The 24,045-nt window shown below is 41.5% G+C and overlaps 1 protein-coding gene across 1 annotated transcript; it reads right to left on the bottom strand.

Moving 5' to 3' along the window:
- Positions 1–379: 379 nt before the first annotated feature.
- On the bottom strand, positions 380–20,992 carry LOC135514948 (probable polypeptide N-acetylgalactosaminyltransferase 8). The gene is made up of 12 exons (XM_064938705.1): positions 20,899–20,992; positions 14,195–14,464; positions 3,961–4,207; positions 3,554–3,720; positions 3,233–3,416; positions 2,942–3,139; positions 2,623–2,737; positions 2,257–2,442; positions 1,851–1,988; positions 1,586–1,681; positions 1,267–1,431; positions 380–1,151 (listed from the first exon to the last, which is right to left on the bottom strand). The coding sequence occupies exons 2-12, from the start codon at positions 14,385–14,387 to the stop codon at positions 1,017–1,019; spliced, it is 1,824 nt and encodes a 607-aa protein (XP_064794777.1). The 5' UTR covers positions 14,388–14,464; positions 20,899–20,992; the 3' UTR covers positions 380–1,016.
- Between the last annotated feature and the right edge of the window lie 3,053 nt (positions 20,993–24,045).

The following is a 24,045-nucleotide window of genomic DNA, read 5'->3' as shown; positions in this document are numbered from 1 at the left end:
AAAAGGGTCAGAACGATGATGTATTTTTGCTTTGTCATTATGAGTTATTGTGTGAAGATTGATGAAGGGAAAAAACAATTTAATCAATTTTAGAATAAGGCTGTAATTTAAGAATGTGGTAACAGTAAAGGGGTCTGAATAATTTCCGAATGCACTGTATACCTCCCTGCCACCAGAGCTGTACGAGAGAGGGCCGGCCATCCATGGGATAAGTTCATCTCGGAGAGCTCATAGAGCAGTCTAGGACGGGTCTTCTTCAAAACTACACTGATGTCAACTCAGCTCTATACCATGTCAATGCAGAAACATTTTCTATAACCCTCTTTGGTTAAAATCTACAGTGAATCAATAACAAACCACAAATGAGCGTAAATACAGGAATCATATTTATTATTTCTCTGCATTTACAATCAGGACCAAGGACAACACAGCTCAATAGCATTCCACATTCTGTGAAGAAACTGTATATATGTCCCCATGAAGCTATGTCCAACCAACAGCTCACTAAGATCACACAGTCATCTCACTGCTGAGCACTGATTGGCTTTTCAAAGTGTAATGATAATGCTGTGTCCATAAAGAAGTGGGAAGGTGGTAATTACCAGTTGTGAAGTCGTAAATATCAGTTGGATGTATTCACGTGCTTTGAACTCGTTGAGAAACTCAGATTGGCTAACGGCCAACAAGCTGCGTCAACCATAAACTATAAGTACAGCTATCGTGTTTGTACAAAAATTAGTGTTCAAAATCTTTGTATAAATAATGTTTTGTTGTTGCATTTAACTACTGACAATGCTGTTTAAAAGGTAATTTCCTTAGTAGGTGACATCAGAGGTTTCCCACTGGTAATCTCTCAGAGTTTCCCACTGTTAATTACCAGTTGGAGCGGTGTTCAAGTGGATTTTTACCAATCGTTTGTGGTAAATACCAACATCCCACTTGCTTATGATCGCAGTATAACTCCTACAGTCCCCCTGTATTGTCTCTGGTACAGTAGGCCTAACTATCTCAGTGTATCAGAAGTCTTTTATCACATTCCGTATTAACCAGTGCTGCCCACTGCACTCCTGAATGATGAGCTGGTAGAAAGTGTCCTCCCCTGGGGCAATCTCCAGACATCTCTTTGTCTGTCTGTTCTGGATGGCTTTTCCCTGTAAAACACAGCAAACATTACACTGTACAACATCACACTAAAGTCAAAGACATCTCCCATGTTTCCAACAGTTAATAGGCATCAATTTCCCTATTTCATGTCGGAGTGCTTACCTGTTGAAATTCCCAGAGCATGTGGAATCCCTTCTGCTTGGCCTCCTTGCAATCATACAGTCCTGGGGTTTGAGTGCCAATGTCCATCAGACAGCGATTACTGTTGTACTTGTGAGACTTGATGCCTCCAATGTAGATCTCCCCGCTGGCTCGATAATAACAGTTCTGGACAGAGAGGATAGATATTTAGACTTTTCTCTGTCTGTGGTATTGACAGTACTTTGCATTATGGTATGGGTTGAATCCCGGTTCTGCTATGGGATGGACCATATTATACCACTAGTTAAATTCTAAAATACTAAGCAATGATTCTACAAACCTGTGGAGCAAAATAATGACATCCATGTAAAATAGGTGTGTTCCCCGGAACTGGGCCTTGATCTATACAGTGATCCATCCTCAGGTCATTGACCAGCTGTTGATTTTATGGACACAGATTAAACAGTTATAAATGTGCAAATTCCTATTCTGATAATGAGCTGGAATTATGACCCTGCATCCAATTGAAAAAAGAATGACATGCACCAAACACACTTGGTGAGGAAATATATCCAGAACAACAGTAACATTTTAGCATCACTCACAGCTCCATAACCAAGCAAGTCACCCAGGGGGTCTAACATTGGATACACATTGTCCAGATACCACTGGAAGGGTTTGCAGTTCAGACTCTTTCTCAACTTCTTCCTCTCTGAAACATCCCCAATATCTATGCCATGATCCTGTGGTGTGAAAGAGGAACATTTGTAAATCAGAAACACAGGTTGTGTGAGCAATCTACCTATTATCCACTTGGTGATGGCTTAACGCCATCATTTTACAAAGATCCTATGATCTTTATTATGACATTGAGTAATAGACCATTCTTATAATATTGACTGTCTAGTCTACTTATTTTCAAACACAAAGCATGCATAACAGCGATGATTGTTATTCCATATGAGCAGCTGAACAAAACCTACTTTTTGAATTGTTTGTTGTGTACAGTACCTTCAGTGGGAGGTTCCAGGCGATGTTGACATTATGTTTGTATTCATCCATCCAGACCTCAGCCACTCTCAGAGCATTCCTCTTCATTGTAATGCTCAGGTCTGGGAGATAGGGTTTATGGGCCCTCTCGATGTGGGCTATTTTAGAACAAGGTATGACCTCGACACTTCCACCACACAGCCACACCTAGACACACCAAACACCAAGAGACAAGTACGAGTTTATAGATATGGACTGAAGTGTCTGGATTTTGGACGTAGATTGGCTTGTTCAAACTGAACGACTCAAGAACAGAAAGCAAATCTGCAAACACAAGTCTGCTTTGATTTCCAACATTCATTCATAAACTGTAGCAGAGGGGCTTACCCGGATGCCCAGTTCAACATTTTCACCTCCATAGATCTTCATACCACCATCCAGAGCACCAATTTCCCCAAAGAACAGGCGATCAACCACTAGTATGCCCATAATGGAGGGGCTCCTGACAAACATACACAACACATAATGGTCATTTCTAAAATGGGAAACGTGACATTCATTTTAAAGAATAGATAATGCAAAATAACATTACAGTTGTAAATATTAGGTAAGATTTTCCTCCCAAAGCTGTGTTTTCCTTTTCGCCTTTTCAAACAGACTTGTGAAACAGGACTATCATCCGATGATGAAATCACAAACAACTCACTTTCCTGGCTGTGTCTCGTCTTGTAAGGCATACCACTCAGGTCTGAAGGACTCGTACATACACCACAGGGCCCAGTCAAAGGCGTTTGCACTCGGCCAATAACGTGTGACTGTCAAGTCATCGAAATGGACTTTGTCAAACACCGGTGTCAACACCAACGTGCGGTCCTCCTTTATCCGAGCTAACAGAGGCTCCGCCCTGTTCACACAAACACAGAGTGAAAATATTGTGTTAAAGGAGACTCAAAAAAATATCACTGAGTGTCTTTATAATATAAACCATTCAGACTACCATTCCACGTGGACCTCTATGTGGGCATCCAAGATGGCCACCACGTCTCCTTCAGCTTCCCTCCACCCTGAGAGGCGGGCCTGTGTGAGACCGAGCTGCTCTGAGTGTCTCACTTTCTTCAACAGGCCCGGACGCTCTTCATCGATGAAGCTGATGTAGGCATCCAACTTCTCCTTTAGGTCCTCTGGGAAAGCAGACACTTGCAAATCATTGGTACACAACAAAAGTTGAAAGCCACACTTGAGTTCAAATATACTTTCAAATGTTTCTCGAGAGCATAGACAAAGAGCAGAGGGCATAGACAAATTAAATTAGGCGAACCATTAGAGCTGTGGTCATCCACCAGTATGATGTCTTTGAGCAGGCGTTGGGGGGTCTTGTCTATGATGCTGCGGACAGCTCTCTTGATGATTGACAGGGCCTCGTCCAAGTAGATCAACACCACGCTGATGGTGGGCAGGTCATGGGGGTACTGGTGATTAGCACACCTGACAGACACAACAAAAACATTTGGTCCACCTCATATCATTCAGTCACTTCACCAAAGTTGCTGTTTCACTCTTAAAGTTAATCCATTTCAGTGTCATTTGTCAAATTACATTAAAAGTGCTGGAGATGGAATTGACCTCGGATGAGCGCAATGGAACAGACTGGTTAGAATTGAGAAGTCTTGAGTTATCCTTCATTTTTTGTGTAGAGGTGGCATAGAGATGAGGAAAAGGATTTACTTAGGATCGCGAGTATCAGGGATTTCCCTGTTCAGGGGTAGTCTGTCACTCAGGAAGGCGTTGTATCCATACATCTGAAACAGCCCTTCTGCCTCTTTCTGCTCCTCCTCTGAGAGCTCATCACCCCAAGTTGTAAACAGAGCTGAGTTGGGGTACAACTTCTTCACCACCTTCCTCTCCTTCTTGACCTCGGTATCCTTCACAGCCTGCCCCTCTTTCAGACTGATCCCGTTGTTGACTGACTTCACTGTGGACACAAGACAGCTGCTCATCAAACTGTCATTAATTGGTTGTTGCTGTGTATTTCAGATTGTTTAAGGCCGTCAGAATCAATTAAAGTCACTCCTTTTGATACACACAAATGATGACTTCATTTACATAACTACTGTTTGCATTTGATTTTTAAAAAGTTGATTAATAAGGTTTGTTCTGCCTTGGAGGATTACCTTGAAGTAACTGTTGTACATTTGTAAAAGTAAACAATGTGTCAAATTTTGGCACACAGAAGTTGGTAGATCTAAATGTAACACATTTTGTACATCAAACAACAGTGTGCAGGATTAAAGAACATTCTAAAAATTATTATTGGCCATATTTTATAGATTTTATCTAATCCTTTATTTGTTTATTTAATTGAGAACAAATGTGACCGACAGCCTCAATTCAGTTTTATGTTGTAAAAAATGTTAGTGTGTTTTTTACATGAGAAAAAAGTAGAGACTCAGAGCTAGAAAATGGTATTTCATACACTGCAGTTGAGGAACAATGCGACAGTAATTCTGCATTGAAAGTTGATTAACTTGGTAGAAAATGGCCCTTGTACATGTACTAGACAACTCTTCTTTGCCTACACCTATTCAGCAATGTTCACACCATCTTAAGCCTTAGCCTCACCTGTCTCTTTAAGGATTCTAATGTGAAGACATGCTAAACGGAGTAAGTAGTTTAGTAAATAACCAAAGATTTCAATACTAAAAGTAGTAGCCTACAATAGTGAAAAACTTGGTAAAAATACACTTCTTCTAGTCCTTGGCCTATATCCTAATCTAACTTTGGTGCAGGTCATGTTGTTCTTTACATTATCGTTGTCACGTCCTGCCCTTAGTTCCTTGTTTATGTCTCTATTTTAGTTGGGTCAGGGCGTGAGTTGGGGTGGGCATTCTATGTTTTGTGTTCTATGTTTTCTATTTCTATGTGTTTGGCCTGGTATGGTTCCCAATCAGAGGCAGCTGGCTATTGTTGTCTCTGATTGAGAATCATACTTAGGCAGCCTGTTCCCCCACTATGGGTTGCGGGTAGTTGTTTCCTGTCTCTGCACCAGACAGAACTGTTTAGATTTCGGTCGTTCTCTTGTTATTTGTGTTCAGTTTAAATAAATATTAACATGGACACGTACCACGCTGCATATTGGTCCGGGCCTTCCTACTCCTCCTCAGAAGAGGAGGTCAATCGTTACAACCATCACTGGTAACACAAAAAAAGTGTCCAGATAAAAATATGTTATACATTTTGGTAATTTTAGATTACTCTTACACACTAAATTGATGGGTCATATGAAGGACATGCTATAGCCACCACCAGCAACATCTAGCTAAGTGGATGGGTCACTATTGTCTAGACATGTACAGTACACATGTTCATGAAATATAATAGATGGCCATAATCACCTGGATATCTTGATGGGTCATGCAATAATATGGCGAAGTGGAGTCTTTTGTTTAGACATGTAAAAATGTTTAGACATGTTCAGACAACTTGTTAAATCCAAGATGGCGTAGCAGTCGAACGTGTGTTTGTCTTGTCCTGTGTATATAGTCTTTCTCATTTTTGTTGTATATATTTTAATCTCACTTTCCATCTAAGAACTAAATATACTTTCCTGCAACCCGCCTCCCCCAATGTGGTACTGATCTGCTATTTTTATCCTTTTTAACTGGAACCTCCATCAGCAGCTAGCCACCTAACTAGTCACAAGCTAGTAGTCATTGTTAGCCACTGGTAGCGGTCTTCACCTTTAGCTCGCCACCAGCCAGCTTTAGCTCGGTCAATACCTTCTAGTCTGCACAGCGCGATATCAACCCAGAGCATATCGAAGCATATCAGACTGCTTTTCTCTACCACGTCACTGGATTCCTGCCGCAAGCTCTGGACCATTACATTGGATCATCGCAGCAGCAACCTAGTGGCTACTGCTGGCTAACGCTTCTGTCCTGAAGCAAAAACCAGATAGCCTTGAGCTAGCCTCGAGGCCCATCTCCCGGCTAGCCGACGAATGTATACCAGCTATCTCTTGGGCTACAATACCTCTCTTGCGAATTGGCCTGGACCCTTTATTGTCGACACCGAGCCCTGCCGATCCATCACGCCTGGTCTGCCGACGTAATCGTCCGATGTGGCTTCAACAGGATTTTCCGTTGCGTTGTCGCCGAAGACCCATCTGCTAGCCCTGGCCCGCTAGCTTTCTGAACGCTGTGTCTCCCTCTCGCCGAGCGTAGTAGGGACTACCAAACGGCTCCCTGATGATGTACCTATTGCTGCTCATTGGACCCTATGATCACATGCGGAGACCTCACCGGGCTTAACTGGTACCTCCAGAGATGCAACCTCTCTCATTGCCACTCAATGCCTAGGTTTCCTTCACTGTTCTCACACCTTGTCTGTACATTATGCCCTGAATCTATTCTACCACGCTCAGAAATCTGCTCCTTTTATTCTCGGTTCCCAACACACTAGATGACCAGTTCTTATAGTATTTAGACATACCCTTATCCTACTCCTCCTCTGTTCCTCTGGTGATGTAGAGCTTAACCCAAGCTCTGTAGCCCCCAATACTAGACCTATTTCCCAAGTGCTCTCATTTGTTGACTTCTGTAACCATAAAAGCCTTGGTTTAACATCAGAAGCCTCCTCCCTAAGTTTGTTTTATTCACTGCTTTAGCACCCTCAGCCAACCATGATGTCCTAGCCATGTCTGAATCCTGGCTTAGGAAGGCCACCAAATAAATCCACATTTGCAGAAATAAGTGTCTCACTGTTGGCACTTGTTATAGACCCTCCTCATCCCCCAGCTGTGCCCTGGACACCATGTGTGAATTGATTGCCCCCCCATCTATCTTCAGAGTTTGTACTGTTAGGTGACCTAAACTGGGATATGCTTAACACTCTGGCCATCCTACAATCTAAGCTAGATGCCCTCAATCTCACACAGATTTCAAGGAACCTACAAGGTACAGCCCTAAATCCGTAAACATGGGCACCCTTATAGATATCATCCTGACAAACTTGCCCTCTAAATACACCTCTGCTGTCTTATTGCCTGCATCCGTTATGGACCACCCCTCATCACTGTCAAATGCTCCCTAAAACACTTCAGCTAGCAGGCCATTCTAATCGACCTGGCCTGGGTATCTTGGAAGGATATTGACCTCATCCCGTCGAGGACGCCTGGTTGTTCTTTAAAAAAGTATTTTTTTTACCATCTGAAATAAGCATGCCCCATCCCAAGAAAATGTAGAAAAAAAGAGCAGACATAGCCTTTGGTTCACTTTAGACTTTACTGCCCTTGACCAGCATAAACCCCAGCAACATGCAGCTTTTAAGGGAAGTCAGGATCCAATATACACAGTAGGGTTAGGAAAGCAAAAGCTAGCTTTTTAAACAGAAGCACTAATTCCAAAAAGGTTTGGGACACTGTAAAGTTCATGGAGAATAAGAGCACCTCCTCCCAGCTGCCCACTGCACTGAGGCATGGAAACACTGTCACCAGTGATAAATCTACGATAATCGAGAATTTCATTAAGCATTTTTCTACTGCTGGCCATGCTTTCCACCTGGCTACCCCTACCCCAGTCAATAGCTCTGTATCCCCCTTAGGAACATGCCCAAGCCCACCCCTCTTCTCCTTCACCCAAATCCAGATAGCTGATGTTCTGAAAGAGCTGCAAAATCTGGATCCCTACATATCAGCTGGGTTAGACAATCTGGACCCTCTTTTTCAAAAATTATCCGCCGAAATTGTTGCAACCCCTATTACGAGCCTGTTCAACCTCTCTTTCGTATCGTCTGAGATCCCTAAAGTTTCTAAAGCTGCCGCGGTCATCCCCCTCTTCAAAGGGGGAGACACTCTAGACCCAAACTGTTACACACCTATATCCATCCTCCCCTGCCATTCTAAAGTCTAAACAAAGCCAAGTTAACAAACAGATCACCGACCATTTCGATTCCAACCATACCTTCTCCACTATGCAATCTGGTTTCCGAGATGGTCATGGGTGCACCTCAGCAACGCTCAAGGTCCTAAACGATATCATAACCACCATCGATAAAAGACAGTACTGTGCAGCAGTCTTCATCAACCTGGCAAAGGCTTTCGATTCTGTCCATCACCGCATTCTAATCGGCTGACTCAATAGCCTGGGTTTCTCAAGTGACTGCCTCGCCTGGTTCACCGACTACTTCTCAGATAGAGTTCTGTGTGTCAAATTGGAGGGCCTGTAGTCTGTACCTTTGGCAGTCTCTATGGGGGTGCCACATGGTTCAATTCTCGGGCCGACTCTTTTCTCTGTATATATCAATGATGTCGCTCTTGCTGCTGGTGATTCTCTGATAAACCTCTACACAGACGACACCATTCTGTATACAATTAAAGTCAGACGTTTACCTACACCTTAGCCAAATACATTTAAACTCAGTTTTTCACAATTCCTGACATTTAATCCTAGTAAAAATTCCATGTCTTACGTCATTTAGGATCACCACTTCATTTTAAGAATGTTGAATAATAGTAGAGAGAATGATTTTTTTCATCTTTTATTTATTTCATCACATTCCCAGTGGGTCAGAAGTCAATTATTATTTGGTTGCATTGCCTTTAAATTGTTTAACTTGGGTCAAATGTTTCAGGTAGCCTTCTACAAGCTTCCCCCCAATAAGTTGGGTGCATTTTGGCCCATTCCTCCTGACAGAGCTGGTGTAACTGAGTAAGTTTTTTAGGCCTCCTTGCTCGCACATGCTTTTTCAGTTCTGCCCACAAATTTTCTATGGGATTGAGGTCAGGGCTTTGGAATGGCCACTCCAATACCTTGACTTTGTTGTCCGTAAGCCATTTTGCCACGACTTTGGAAGTATGCTTGGGGTCACTGTCCATTTGGAAGACCCATTTGCGACCAAGCTTTAACTTCCTGACTGATGTCTTGAGATGTTGCTTCATTACATCCACATAATTGTCCCTCCTCATGATGCCATCTATTTTGTGAAGTGCACCAGTCCCTCCTGCAGCATAGCACCCCCACAACATGATGCTGCCACCCCCAAGCTTCACGGTTGGGATGGTGTAATTCGGTTTGCAAGCCTCCCCCTTTTTCCTCCAAACATAACAATGGTCCTTATGGCCAAGCAGTTCTATTTTTGTTTCATCAGACCAGAGGACATTTCTCCAAAAAGTACGAACTTTGTCCCCATGTGCAGTTACAAACCATAGTCTGGCTTTTTTATGGCAGTTTTGCAGCAGTGGCTTCTTCCTTACTGAGCGGCCTTTGAGGTTATATCAATATTGGACTCATTTTACTGTGGATATAGATACTTTTGTACCTGTTTCCTCAGCATTTTCACAAGGTCCTTTGCTGTTGTTCTGGGATTGATTTGCACTTTTCGCACGAAAGTACGTTCATCTCGAGGAGACAGAACGCATCTCCTTTCTGAGCGGTATTATGGCTGCATGGTCCCATGGTGTTTACACTTGCATACTATTGTTTGTAGAGATGAACGTGGTACCTTCAGGCGTTTGGATATTGCTCCCAAGGAAGAACCAGACTTGTGGAGGTCTACAAATTTTTTTCTTAGGTCTTGGCTGATTTCTTTTGATTTTCCCATGATGTCAGGTAAAGTTTGAAGGTAGGCCTTGAAATAAATCCATAGGTACACCTTCAATTTACTTAAATTATGCCAATTATCCTGTCAGAAGCTTCCATAACATAATTTTCTGAAAATTTCCAAGCTGTTTAAAGGCACAGTCAACTTACTGTATGTAAACTTCTGACCCACTGGAATTGTGATACAGTGAATTATAAGTGAAATAATTTGTCTGTAAACAATTGTTGGAAAAATTACTTTTGTCATGCACAATGTAGATATCCTAACCCACTTGCCAAACTATAGTTTGTTAACAAGATATTAGTAGAGTGGTTGAAAAAGAGTTTTAATGACTCCAACCTAAGTGTATGTAAACTTCCGCCTTTAAAACTACTTTTTCAACCACTCCACAACATTCTTATTAAGCATCAGCTGTCAGAGCAGCTTAACGATCACTGCACCTGTACACAGCCCATCTGTAAATATTCCACCAACTTCCTCATCCCCATATTGTTATTTATGTTTCTTACTATTTTGCACCCCAGTATCTCTACTTGCACATCATCATCTGCACATCTATCACTCCAGTGTTAATGCTAAATTGTAATTATTTCACCACTATGGCCTATTTATTGCCTTACCTCCCTAATCTTACTACATTTGCACACACTGTACATCGATTTTTCTGTTGTTTAATTGACTGTACGTTTGTTTATCCCATGTGTTGTTTATTCGCACTGATTTGCTTTATCTTGGCCAAGACGCAGCTGTAAATGAGATTTTGTTCTCAACTGGCCTACCTCATTAAATAAAGGTGAAATATATATTTTTTAAAGAAATGTAAAAAACATTTAGCTAACTAGCTAAACATTGAACCGGGACCTTCCCAACTCATGTTACTACCAATACAAACATTGTCGTACCTGTAGTATGAACCTGCAGGTACCTAAATCTAACATCTAGGTTCAATGTTAGCTTGCTAACAATAGGCTATAACTAGCAGTGCAAATGGATTTCTGATTTTAGTAATATTTCATCACACATGTAGCATTAGCTAGTGATCCAGCAAGCTAACGTTCACTAGCTAGCTAACTGTATGCTTTAACTTGCAATGAAAACAACTTTGACAAAATTAGAAACTAATAATATCTGAAAATGTAGCATGACATTTACTCGTATACATGGATGAAAGCTTCATGGCAGACTGGAACCATTTAACTTAGTTTTGATTGTAGCTACATTTTAATTGGCCAGCATTGTGTCAAGTTCGTTTCATTTAGTTTCATATTGACTGTGGCATGTGCAGAAAGTAGCCCATCACTTTTTCCAAGTGATCTGTTGATAGCGCCTGCTAAATTCAGGGCATCAATGTTGTTGAGAAAAGCAGCAAAACTTTTGTAGTTCTCTATGGCTAATGTTGCATCTTTCAAAAATAGCGTGGTAGAAAGGACTATCAACACATACTGAGCAGTTTATATTATAGACAGAAGCATGCTACATGGCAGACCAATCCAAATTCACCTCCCGGAATGTCCAGCCCATTCATTATTATTATTATTAAATGGCTAGCAGGAAAGTTTGTCTTTTTCCATGGTTAAACCAACTAGTCTCGTATTTTACATTTTTTATTCGTATTTATGGATGGAATACAATTATTTTATTACGCACATGAAAGTTCACGTTCCAGAAGGCATTTCTGCCAAAATTCATGTTGTTTACTTTCAAATGCCTCTCCTATGAACTAGTGACATACGCCTAGTTTCCTGAACAAGTCACAAATTCACTTTCACAATCATCCCTGTGACGTGTGAAATAACTTTTTTGGGGGAATCAACTCTAGATGTAGGCTCATGCTAGACTCAAATTGGTTCTCAATTAAATTAAGGGTTTAACAGTGGCAGACTTTAGTCCAGGTACAGTATGTGAACATGTGGAGGCTCCTCAGAGGATGAAGGAGAGGACCATCCTCCTCAGTGAAATTTCATAAAAATAAAAACATTATAGACATTAAAAAAGTTATCATTTTTAGACTCTACTAAATATATTCATATGTCACCAAATAATTTATTCAAATACACTGTTTTGCAATGAAGGTCTAAAGTAACTTCAAAAGCACTTTCTGAGGTCACTCCATGGTGTAGCCAGAGGGCAGCTAGTTTCAGTCCTCCTCTGGCTACATAGACTTCAATACAAAACCTAGGAGGCTCGTAGGCCTCACCCCCTTCCATAGACATACATGGTCTTTGTGACCCATTCCGGAGGACTTTCTCCAACCAATCAAATCTTTGGCAATATGAACTGACATGTTGTCCATCCAATCTTAGAATTGGGATCAGAGAATGAACCTAGTGTATGGAATTGTGCCACAGAGCATTGTGGGGGTTATATGTGTTGAGAAGCTTGGTGTCATTGTTGGATAGAGACTAAGAGTGAAGAGTAATAGTTGAGAATTGTATTTATATTATTCAATTCAAATTCGTTTTTTAAAATTACAGTTGATGGAAGAGGTATATTATCAAAACAATTATTGGTTTTAGAACTTTATTTTTGTGTCCAGTTATTGCAATTTATTCAACATTTTTAAAAGTTAGCCTTGTCATCTTCAGTAGCTAGTTAGCTACCAGCGCGAGTGTGCAATTTTCTGCATCAGAATGGTAGAATGTCCAACGCCGCCGAAAATGTTGTGGACTTTTTGCGGAAAAACCCCTTTCATTCCCTGGGGTACTCGTGCAAATTAAAATCCAGGGCCAACCTCTGCCTGAGATCAGTTTCATGAAGAAGGATGAACATGTGAGGGCGTTCAATATCAACAGGTATCAAAAGTATAGCTGGTTAACAGTGAGACTTTCATCAAGCTGCCTGTATTGCTGGCCTTGCCTGCTTTTTGGAAAGTCTGAGCCTTGGTCGAAAGGTGGGTACAGTGACCCAAAGAACATCGATCGTTCAGCTAAATGGCAAAACAAAAGCATGAGCGTATAAATGCCCACATCAGATTCAAGTTTCTGGGAATAAACTGCATCGATAGAAGACACGGCGAGAGGGAAAGTTCCGCCTACAAGGGCAACTACAATGAGCTTGCAGAGGTAATTGCGCATTACAACGCTTTACTTGCTGAACATATTGAACTTGACTGTCTTTTCTAGGATGTCGTAAACAATTCCGAATGATTTGATAGCTTCCATCGCATCATCCATTAAATTGTAGATAAAAGAGAGCGGTTGACGCAACACATTTTTTCTCGTTCGCTCCATTAGGCGTACCACTATACTCCGGTATTTATTTAGCAAAGATGATAACACATCACTCCGCACAGACACAAGCAAAAGATCGTTACATAAGCGTTGCATCTAAACATTAGAAATCTGACATGCTGTATGGGATAAAAATTAGAGTATTTTTCAGTCTGATCAACTGTAGGCTACTAATAAGAACAGCTGAATAACTTTACATCCTATGCGCCCTGATTAGGAAAAACAGGTCCCATCATAGCCCATGTAAAACGTTTTTATAACTGATTAATCACTGTCATACTTTATAGGGTCCAGAGTTTTCCTAGTTAGGTTAGCATATAAGGAAAAACTCCAGGCCCCCGAAGGTAAAAATTACCCCACCGCTCTGGGACCTATGGTGCCACCAGTCTGCTTGCAGTTGTCAGTTATCAGGTATGTGAATTGTCAGGGCTTCATTCCAGAATGTTTCTTGAGCTACATTGATGTGTCAAGTGGGCGAAATGCGCAGTCTGTTTGACTTTATGAATTTTGAGATTAAACTTAATAGAGAAATTCATTGTCCAAACCTACGATGGCACAGCTGTAATGGAATGTATCTGCTATTTATATAGCTAAGTCCCCTCCTGTTCCCTGATTAAGAGGTGATGACCACGCCACTCCAAGACCATTGTTAACTCTCATTACATGAACTGAAGTCACTTCTCATGTGCACGCTCATTTATTTTATTTAACCTTTATTTAACTAGGCAAGTCTGTTAAGAACAAATTCTTATTTACAATGACGGCCAAACCTGGACGGCGCTGGGCCAATTGTGCACACCCCTATGGGAATCCCAACCATGGCCGGATGTGATACAGCTTGGATTCAAACCAGTGACTCCTCTTGCACTGAGATGCAGTGCCTGAGACTGCTGTGCCACTCAGGAGCCCAGTTATTGTGTGTAAGGGTGCAATTACTTTTTCACACTGAGGAATTTGGAGTTGCATAACTTAAATAAAACAAGTGTCCATTTTTTGTATTATTTGTAAACTCTGGTTTACTTTATCTAATATTAGGTTTTGATCAGGATCAAAAATATGCAAAAATAGTGAAAATCTGAAAGGGGGCCAATACTTTTTCACAGCACTTTTAGATTTAGGAGATTGATACCCACCCAGCTTCTCAATGTGAGCCTCCATCTTCTCCAGCCTCTTGAGCATGTCCTGACCCCTGACCGAGTCATCCTGATGGGCCCTCTGCAGTCTTTCCCCATGAGAATGAACCTCCCGCTTAATGGATGTGATGTAGAGTATTCCAGTGCCCAAGGCCAGCAAAGAAGCCAGCCATCGAACCCAGCTCAGCCTCATCGTCCCTCTGCGTGTGAGCGCTCAGCCTGGGGATACAGACAGGATTTCCTTCCTCTCTCACTAAGATCCAGGCTTGCCTGAAAGGAGGGAGGGGTGATGTAATAGAAAGTTCCAAGTAAAGTGAAGAGAAGTCGCAGATAGTCAAATCAAAAATCTATTTGTTTTACTAAACAGAGAGCGACCTCCAGCACAGAAGCAGAGAACATGTCTAACTGGCCTGCTCTGGAAACACCCTTGTATCAGGATGAGGCTTGTAGGAAGACAAAAGGCAGTGACTTTGTCAGCTGCTACAGAATCAGTGTTTCCTACAATAATAATCAGTGTATCTTCTATCCTTGTACCTTCAGTCTGCCGTCAAACATATCAGCAGTTATGAGTTTAATCCATAACATACAGCCTCTAGTCTAATGACCATCAACCCAAGTGTTACAAACAGAACACTGGAAATCACGTGTATTACAACAAACTCTAAATTAAATATGTGACCGACCGGCTCGATTCGGTCTTATGTAGCAAAATTTGAAACTGTTTTTTACATTGGATAAAAGTAGACAGATCTAGAAAATGGTATATCATACACACAAGTTGAGAAACAATAGAAAAGTAATTCTGCTTTGAAAGTTGATAAACTTGTAACCCCAGTTTTGAGAAAATGGTCATGGAATGTTTTGTTACACCTACTGGAGAGCTCTTCTGTCTGCACCCATTCAACGTCTTTCACACAATCTTAAGCATCAGCTCCACCCATCTCTTTAAGGATTCACATGTGAGGCTAAGCGCTAAACAGTGAATACAGTCGTGTAGTAAACAATCAGAGATTAAGACTAAAGGCTGGTTCATACTACGTCTATCAACATGTCTGTATACAGTTGTCATTCATTATTACAGGAAACTCACAACAAGATCATTATTTAAGTTATTTAAGCTAATTACAGAAAATAGCTTACGGTTGTGAGTGTGACAAAGCAAAAGCCGGGCATTCTACTAGAGCAGTGGTTCCCAAACTTTTTATAGTTCCGTACCCCTTCAAAACATTCAACCTCGAGCTGCGTACTGCCTCTGGCCCCAGGGTCAGCGCACTCTAAAATTGAGTTTTTTGCCATCATTGTAAGACTGCCATACACACACTACACAATACATTTATTTAACATAAGAATGAGTTTGTCACAACCCTGCACGTGGGAAGTGACAAAGAGCTCTTATAGGACCAGGGCACAAATAATAATATAACATTCAATAATTTTGCGCTTTATTTAACCAGCTTACATATAAAACCTTATTTGTTCATTGAAAACTGTGAATAATTCACCACAGGTTAATGAGAAGTGTGTGCTTGAAAGGATGCACATAACTCTGAAATGTTGGGTTGTATTGGAGAGAGTCTGTCTTAAAATGTGAATCACATTTTTATTTGGCGTACCCCCGATGGCATTGTGTGTATCCCAGTTTGGGAATACCTATGCTAGAGAATTTTAGAATTTAGGCACTGTCTTGTTGGCCTAATGTTATATCCTAATATGACTTTGGTGCAGGTCATGTTCTTCGCATTACCATATCTGATAAACACACACTATACCAAATAAAATCAACGTTCATTTGTCACATGCACAGGCCGGCTCATAGCCTGTGGCAAAAATGAGGGGATGCGAACAACAGGTATAGGCCAATTAAAAAATGTTCTTTATTGTAAACAAAACTATTAACTTTTCACTAAGAAAAATGAATGAGGTGTGTAAAGTGCATGGATGCGTGAATCTGTGTGTGTGAATGACTGAGTGAAAACTATGCAAAACATACAAAACATGTTCATACCTGCTGGAGCAGAGAGAGAGAGAAGTGATTAGTGACAGTTTAAATATTTAGAGCCCAGGTGACTCCAATCACTAACGACCCTCCTCTGCCTGCAGGAGGAACCGCCCCTGCACTCCAGAGGAGGAGCCGTGACACCCCCCTCCTTAAAAAGAGGGTCCCACCCTCAACGCAACTTCCTCCAACATATTCAAAACAATTCAAATCCCCCCCCCCCCCAAAAAAAGGATACCAGTCCCGGCTCCTAGTAGTAGCCCCGTGTCCCCCAACTGACTGTCCGCCCCTCAAACTCTGCAGCCCTGGTACCTGGGGAGCAATTTAAGAGGAAAGAGGCACAGGAAAGAGGCACAGCCCGTAGGGGTCAGCAGAAAGAAGATACAAACTAGGTTAAAGGAGCACGGGACAGAGCAGAAAAACAAGTGGGTTGTGGTCAGTGAACACAGTTAAAAGGGTCAAACCAGAACTAACATAGACCTCGAAGTGCTGTAAAGCCCAAATGAGACCTAAAGCCTCCTTTTCAATCACAGAATCGTTTTTCTGATACTTATCAAATTTTCGGGAGAATAAACTGACTGGACACTCAACATTGTTATCATTCTCCTGGAGAAGCACAGCTCCAGCACCGATTTGACTGGTGTCTACCTGCAATTTGAAAGGTTTCCCAAAATTTGGGGCTGCCAATACAGGTGCCAAACACAAGAGAGCCTTAACTGCATCTTGACACTGGGTGGACCAGAAATTCAGCCTTGGCCTTCAACAGATTGGTCAGGGGGGACACTACTACTGAAAAGTTTACAGAAAGCGCGGCAGTACCCCACCATTCCCAGGAAGCGCATCAGTTCTTTCTTTGTGGACGGCTGTGGGAACTGCTTCACAGCCTGACCAACAACCTTGCCTAGGTATGTGACTGTAGCTTTGGCAAACTCACATTTTGCCAAATTAATAGTCAACCTGGCCCACACCAGTCTTTCAAACAGGGCTTGCACTCTCCAAACATGCTCCTCCCAGGAGTCTGAGTAGATGACCACGTCGTCCAAATACACGGCACACCCTTCCAGACCTGAGACCACCCGATTCATTAGCCTCTGGAAGGTGGCTGGAGCATTCCGCAAGCCGAAAGGCATCACTGTATAAGAGAACAAACCAGATGGAGTTATAAAGGCAGCAATCTCACAACTCTTTTGGTAAGGGGTACTTGCCAATATCCCTTTAAAAGATCAAATTTGCTAACATACTCTGCTGACCCAACTTGATCAATACATTCCTCCATCCTAGGAAGAGGGTAAAGGTCTGCTTTAGTAACAATGCTAACTTTTCTATAATCAGTGCAAGGTCTGAAAGTGGAATCAGACTTTTTGACCAAAAGACAGGGTGATGCCCAATTTGAACAACATGGCTCCGCAATACCATTGTCCAACATATACTGCACCTCTGTTTCCAGTTTCAATCTCTTCTCCTCAGATACACAATAAAATCTCTGTTTGATAAGCTTAGCATCTCCGATGTCTATATCATGCTCAATTAAGTGGGTTTGCGATGGAGTGTCAGAAAACAAAACTGGGTAGTTTCTAATAAGAGCTACCAATTCATCACGTTTCTCAGTCTAAATGATCTACCAAAACCCCAAGGCTTTGTAAAGTCTGGGAGTTTTTCAACCGACCTTGTAAGACCTCATCCGAAACCCTAACGTCATTCTCTTCTCCACCCTCCACCAAATTAAAGCCACAAGATGCAGTGACTGGAGCAGCAGTCAACACTGACCTCACCGCTGGAGTGCCTTCAACTTTGCTTAGATCCCGGGAGTGATAACATTTTAACAGGTTCACATGGCATAATTTAGAAGACTTCCTATGACTAGGGGTTTCAATAAGATAAGTTCAAATCGGACCACAATATTTTGCCTGAAAAGGTGAACTTACAAGAGGCAGAAGAGCAAGTACACGATCACCGGGACTAAACTCATGCAGCTCAGCCTGTCCGTCATATTTCAGTTAAATTTTCCGTTGAGAAGATTGTTTTTTTCTTTCGCCAGTTCACCAGCCCTATACAACTTCAACCTAAAACCATTTATATCGTCAATAAGGTTCTGAGTTGGTTCCTCCGGCAAACAACCATCCTGCAACACTGCTCAAGGCCCACGCACCTTATGACCAGACACTAAGTCATTTGGGCTAAACCCTGTGCTTTCTTGCACTACTTCATGAGCAGCTAGTAGCAGCCAAAGTAACCCCTCTTCCCAATCTGCAGACAGTTCTGTACAGTATGCACGAAGCAAGGATTTTAAAGTTTGATGAAAACGTTCCAAAGCTCCCCGGCTCTGGGTATGGAACGCAGTAGACTTGTTGTGTCTAACTTTAAGCTGTTTGAGAACCTGAGCAAATAAATGGGAGGTAAAGTTAGACCCCAGATCTGACTGGATGATTTTTGGAATCCCAAATGTTGAAATAAATTGAGTTAACGCTTTAACTACTGATTTTGAAGTTATGGTACGCAAGGAAAAAGCTGCCAAATATCTGGTTGCTTGACACATAACAGTTAATAAGTAGCTATGACCTGACTTGGACCTTGGTAAAGGCCCAACACAATCGATAATAAGATGCTCAAAAGGTTGCCCTATGGCTGGTATTGGATACAAAGGTGCTGGCTTTACAACCTGGTTTGGCTTGCTTGTGCGCTGACACGTATCACAAGTTTTAATAAACTGAGATACATCCCGCTTTAAACGTGGCCAGAAAAAAATAGCGAAGTATGTGATCATAAGTTTTACAAACACCCATATGACCTGCCACATCACCATGTGAAGTTTGCAACACTTTATTTCGCAAAGTAGTAGGTACAGACTGGTTCTCCTAGACCCTGATCATAGTGTGGAACCCATTTCCTGACTAACAGCCCATCAAGAAGAAAATAACACTGAGCACTATTCCTCACCACTGAATCAGGAACAACTTTATCAAACAGATCAGCCAAGGTAGTATCGGCCTTTTGCTCAGCCATCAATGAATCTCTAGAACTAGTCAACTGTTCTATCTCGAGTTTGACTGGCAACTCAAGACTTTCTGGTTTACTCTCAATCTCCTTACGAGAGTCCGCACGGGTAACCGCACAAACTGGAAATACCTCAGGAGACATAGTTTTGATCCGGCGATTCCCTTGCAGGTGACACTGAAGGTTGCTTCTTACAGATGTTTAGTTTGCCATCTGCCCACACCTTACAACTTGCCAAGTCATTCCCCAAAATCATGTGGACTCCCTCTACTGGCAACTGGGTCTAACCCCAACATCTACGTCACCCTCTACCAGACCACATTTTAGGGTAACTTCATGTAAAGGACAAGAGAATGGAACTAAACCCATACCACATACCACTGCCAGTATCAGACTCTTTAGAGAACGGCAAAACAGATTACAGAATCAAATAATCTAAAGCTCCAGTGTCTCTTAAGATCTTGATTGAAACATTTTGGTTGCCATCTACCAGGGACACTACACCATCTGAAAGGCTGAAAAATAACAGTGGGAAGACTGAGAATCAAACTCAACGAGTGGCTGAGAAAGTTCACCCGAGTGGTCAGAGGCTGCAACAGGAATTGCCATCACAGCAGGTTTAACTTGACCTGACTTTTTTTATTTAAGCAGAGTACAATCTTTCTTCCAATGTCCTTCAGCTAAACAGTAGCAACAGATATTAGCATAAACCAGTGCTTTTATCCTCCAGATCCAAACTTCTGCTGAGGTCTTTGGAAAGAAGCCCCAGAAAAAGGTGACCTACTATTCCTAGGAGTAAAGTTATTTTAATGGTACATGTCACCGTTTGACTCAAAATGGCTTTTATGTGTTAGCCTGTACTCATCTGCAAGGATAGCTGCATCATTTGGAGACTTAACTTCGCGTTCATTCATGTATGTAGCAACCTGGTCAGACACAATTTTTGAACTGTTCTAACACAATGAAATTAGACAGACCCTCAAAAGTACTAACTTCAGAAGCCGTAAACCAACGATTAAATGCAGAAGTCAAATCACGAACAAACTCAGAATAGGTTTGTGAATCTAACTTTTTCCTGTAACGAAAACGTTGACAATATGTCTCTGGCACAAGCTTGTAGAACTTCAGAACTGCTGATTTAACTTTAGCAAAAACTTTACTGTCAGCTACACTCAGTGCTGTAAAAGCCTCACGTGCTTTACCTGTAAGTACACATTGCGACAACATAGTCATGTCCAAATCTGACCAAGCTCTAGCTTCCGCAATACGCTCAAATAAAGCAAAGTATGTGTCTGGATCTGACTCATCAAATTTAGGCAACAAATGAAGATTCTGAGAAACATCAAACTGTGGTAGTCCTCCTGGTCTATTAGCATTTCTCAATCACTCCATCTCTAACTGCATTTGCAACAGCTCCCTTTGCTGCTCAAAAGTTAATGAAGGGCTAGACTGAAAACCTGCACCCTCACTACTAGCAGACTGACCCCAAAAACACCCATTTCTCTAAGACCCTGCTTTAATCTAGTTTTAACAGTCTCTTTAATGTTTTTATCAACAATCTCAATCTGATAATGTTCAGCAATTTCAATTAACTGCTCCTTAGAGTTGTGTACTAAGGCTACATCTGAAGGAGCTTGAACAAAACTGCTCAGAATGGAAGACATTTTCCTCAACCAATACAACTATTACAAATGCTAAAAAAAACACAACTCACCTGCTGTCAGTCTGGGTTCAAGGACAGGAGACACACCCCACTATCCTCCAAAAACAACTAACTAACTGGCCCTGGTCTTCGTGCAGTCACATGTGGTGGGGTTTTATGCACAAAACCAGTGGGGTGGAAAAGACAACCAGAAACTGGCGCCCCGCCCCCCCCCCCGACCCCCCCCATGGAGGTGCTCCCGAGTAGATGTAAGGGACAAGGGAAAGGGATGCTCTACCCACGTTCACTGCCACCTAAAACAAAGACACCATGAGCCTCCTATTGACACTCGCTGATAAGCCTGAACACAAGAGGACTCCCACCTGAACAAAACCCAGAAAACCCCAGAGTGAATTGTTAACCGAATTTAGCTACCAAGCTAACTGAACCAAAAGAACACATGGCTCAATGCTCTCTCCAATATTGGCCCAACCAAAACATCTCATCAAACAAAAAATTTGGCAATCTGAACTAAACTAACCCAAGTTAACTGCAAACCAATTATCAAATAAGCAAAATTACAAATAAAACAAACATATCAATAATAAAACAAAGACAATCTAGACAAAACCTTAAATATAACAAAATGTTAAAGTAAACTAAAATAAAGTTAATTGTACTTTAGTCTTTAACTTACAGACGAGCCCCTAGTTGTCACAGGTCGGCTCATAGCCTGTGGCAAAAATGAGGGGACACGAACAACAGGTATAGGCCAATTAAATAATGTTCTTTATTGTAAACAAAACTTAACTTTAAACTAAGAAAAATGAATGAGGTGTGGAAGTATCATAATGTAAGGTGTATGTACAGTGCATGGATGTGTGTGTGAATGCCTGAGTGAAAACTATGCAAAACTACAAAAGAACAAACAAAACAGGTTCATACCTGGAGGAGCAGAGAGAGTAGTGATTAGTGACACAGTTAGCCCAGATGACTCCAATCACTAACGACCCTCCTCTGCCTGCAGGAGGAACCGCCCCTGCACTGCAGAGGAGGAGCCGTGACAGGATAAACGGTACAGTGAAATGGTTACTTGCATAGTGGATTATTTTGTTTAGCCATGTAGCTAGCTAGTTAGCCAAGCAATGAACGATGATCCCAACTCATGTTACACCCTGCATGACTCTACAGATATTTAAACGTTAACCAACTCGGTTCAATATTAGCTCACTAGCTAACATTAGGCTATAACTAGCAATGCAAATGGATAGGAGAAACAAATAATATTACTACACTAATCATACAAGTAATGTTAGCTAGCGAGCTAACCAGCTAACTTTAGCTAGCTAGTTCACAGTACGCGTTAACTTGCAATGAAAATGACTTCATGGCAAAATTTAAAATATCTGAAAATGTAGTTAGCTCGACACTCTTACATGGAACACTTCTCCCTTTCTGTCATGGATGCCATGTCCCCCTTAGTTTTAAGATGTAATCCGGTAACAGGTGATTTATACAACAGCCTTCTGTGTTCTCTTCTCAATTCCCCCTGCATTTGCAATCAAATGCCTGAGGTTGGTCTGCCATGTAGCACTTCTTAGCTATCATACTCTGCTTCCACCGGGCATTCCACTGATTTCAAAACCCGGTCCTCCAGAAAGTGGAGCTCTATCTTAAAAAAAATGCACGTTAGAAAGGATTACCTACAAACACTAAGCAGCTCATTATAGACAGAAGAAGAGTGCTACATGGCAGACCAATCTGAACTCATCTCTTGACATAACCATTATCTCAGCCAATCATGGACAGCGAGAAGGTTCCTGCTTTTTTTCCGTGGCTGAACCAACTAGGCTCGTAATTTAATGATTTTATTTGTATTTACAGATGTAATACAAGTTTGTTATTAAGGCACATGAAAGTTCACATGTTCCAAAAGGCATTTCTGCCAAAAATGCATTTTGATTAAAAAAAATATTTATTTTACATTCAAATGCCTCTCCTGTGAAGTTGTGACCTGTGACATACGCCTAGTTTCCTGAAACAAGTCACATATTTATTTCACCTTTATTTATATGAATTATTTATATGAACTTTAGTCATCTTTAATATTTCCATTAAAGGTGAGCACAGTCACGTATATTTGCCTCTGGCCCATGAATGTTTACCTTGTAACATCATAGTCTTTTGTCTTGAAAAATATATCAACAATGAAAAACTAGGCTATAATGAGATAATCAAACATGCATACTTGTGCAGACCAGGTGGGCACTGAAGTGGAGGAAATTCCTTGTGAGAAGTATGAGAGTCTTTAAATCCTCCGAGGAGCAGTGACCAAAAATCTTGCGGACAATCTTGTGGCAATCCGCTCAAAACAGAATAAAATATTAAATGATGTTTTCATGGAAATGCGGTACAAGCTGGCTGTTCTGACCAAGATGAAACTCTGTTGGCCTGACTGGATTCGGAGTGCTTCCAGATCTATCTCTCTTTGTCGCGCTCCCAGCTCAATCTCTTTTAACTGAATGTCATGCGTACGTTCTTCTTGTTGTAGTCTGGCTGCATAATCTCGTTCTTTGGCTGCATGTTCATCTGGTCTTTCCCTGTTCTCCAACTCTAATTTCTATTGCTCCAACTTTGCCTTTAGTTCTAACTCTTGGTTCAACCCGCGGTAGCTTAATCAAACTCTGTCAAGTAGAAGAACCTAAAGGACAAAACTATATAAAGAGTGAAAACAGGAGGAGAAAGTAAACGATTAAAATTATTTTACTAGCGAAAGTGAAAACCAGGATGGAAGGGTGCTAAAATGCCTCTAACTCAGGGGTGGGCAGTTCCTCGAGGGCCTGATTGGTGTCACAGTTTTGCCCCAGCCATAGCTAACTCACCTGACTCCAATACTAATTGGAGCACTTGGTCATTTTGAGGAAACAGTGGAAAAAATGCTTACATGGAGCGTTTTAGTTTTTCTTGTGACAGCTAATGGCATTAAAGACGAAAGTGCCAACATTCCTTAGTGTGATGGGAGCTAAAACGTTTAACCTGCTAAGTAGCCTGGTCCAGCCTGAGAAAGCAGGTGACCAGTCATTTGTGGACATTGTTAAAACCTTGGAAGGACATTTTTGCCCCAAGCCACTTCTAATCTTAGAGAGATTCAGGTTTCACAAACGGAACCAAGAGAAGGGTGAATCCATTTTCCAATATGTTGCAGTACTAAAGTGTGAG

Source organism: Oncorhynchus masou, chromosome 26, assembly GCF_036934945.1.
Source record: "Oncorhynchus masou masou isolate Uvic2021 chromosome 26, UVic_Omas_1.1, whole genome shotgun sequence".
Taxonomy (NCBI): domain Eukaryota; kingdom Metazoa; phylum Chordata; class Actinopteri; order Salmoniformes; family Salmonidae; genus Oncorhynchus; species Oncorhynchus masou.
This window is presented reverse-complemented; position numbering and strand designations above follow the sequence as displayed.

Excerpts from the sequence above, each read along its gene's own strand:
- LOC135514948 (XM_064938705.1), bottom strand. The coding sequence starts at position 14,387 with ATGAGGCTGAGCTGGGTTCGATGGCTGGCTTCTTTGCTGGCCTTGGGC. Across the intron at positions 1,682-1,850 it reads ACTTGCTTGGTTATGGAGCT|CTGGTCAATGACCTGAGGAT; the intron begins GTGAGTGATGCT and ends TAAAATCAACAG. Across the intron at positions 1,152-1,266 it reads TGCTCTGGGAATTTCAACAG|GGAAAAGCCATCCAGAACAG; the intron begins GTAAGCACTCCG and ends TGTGTTTTACAG.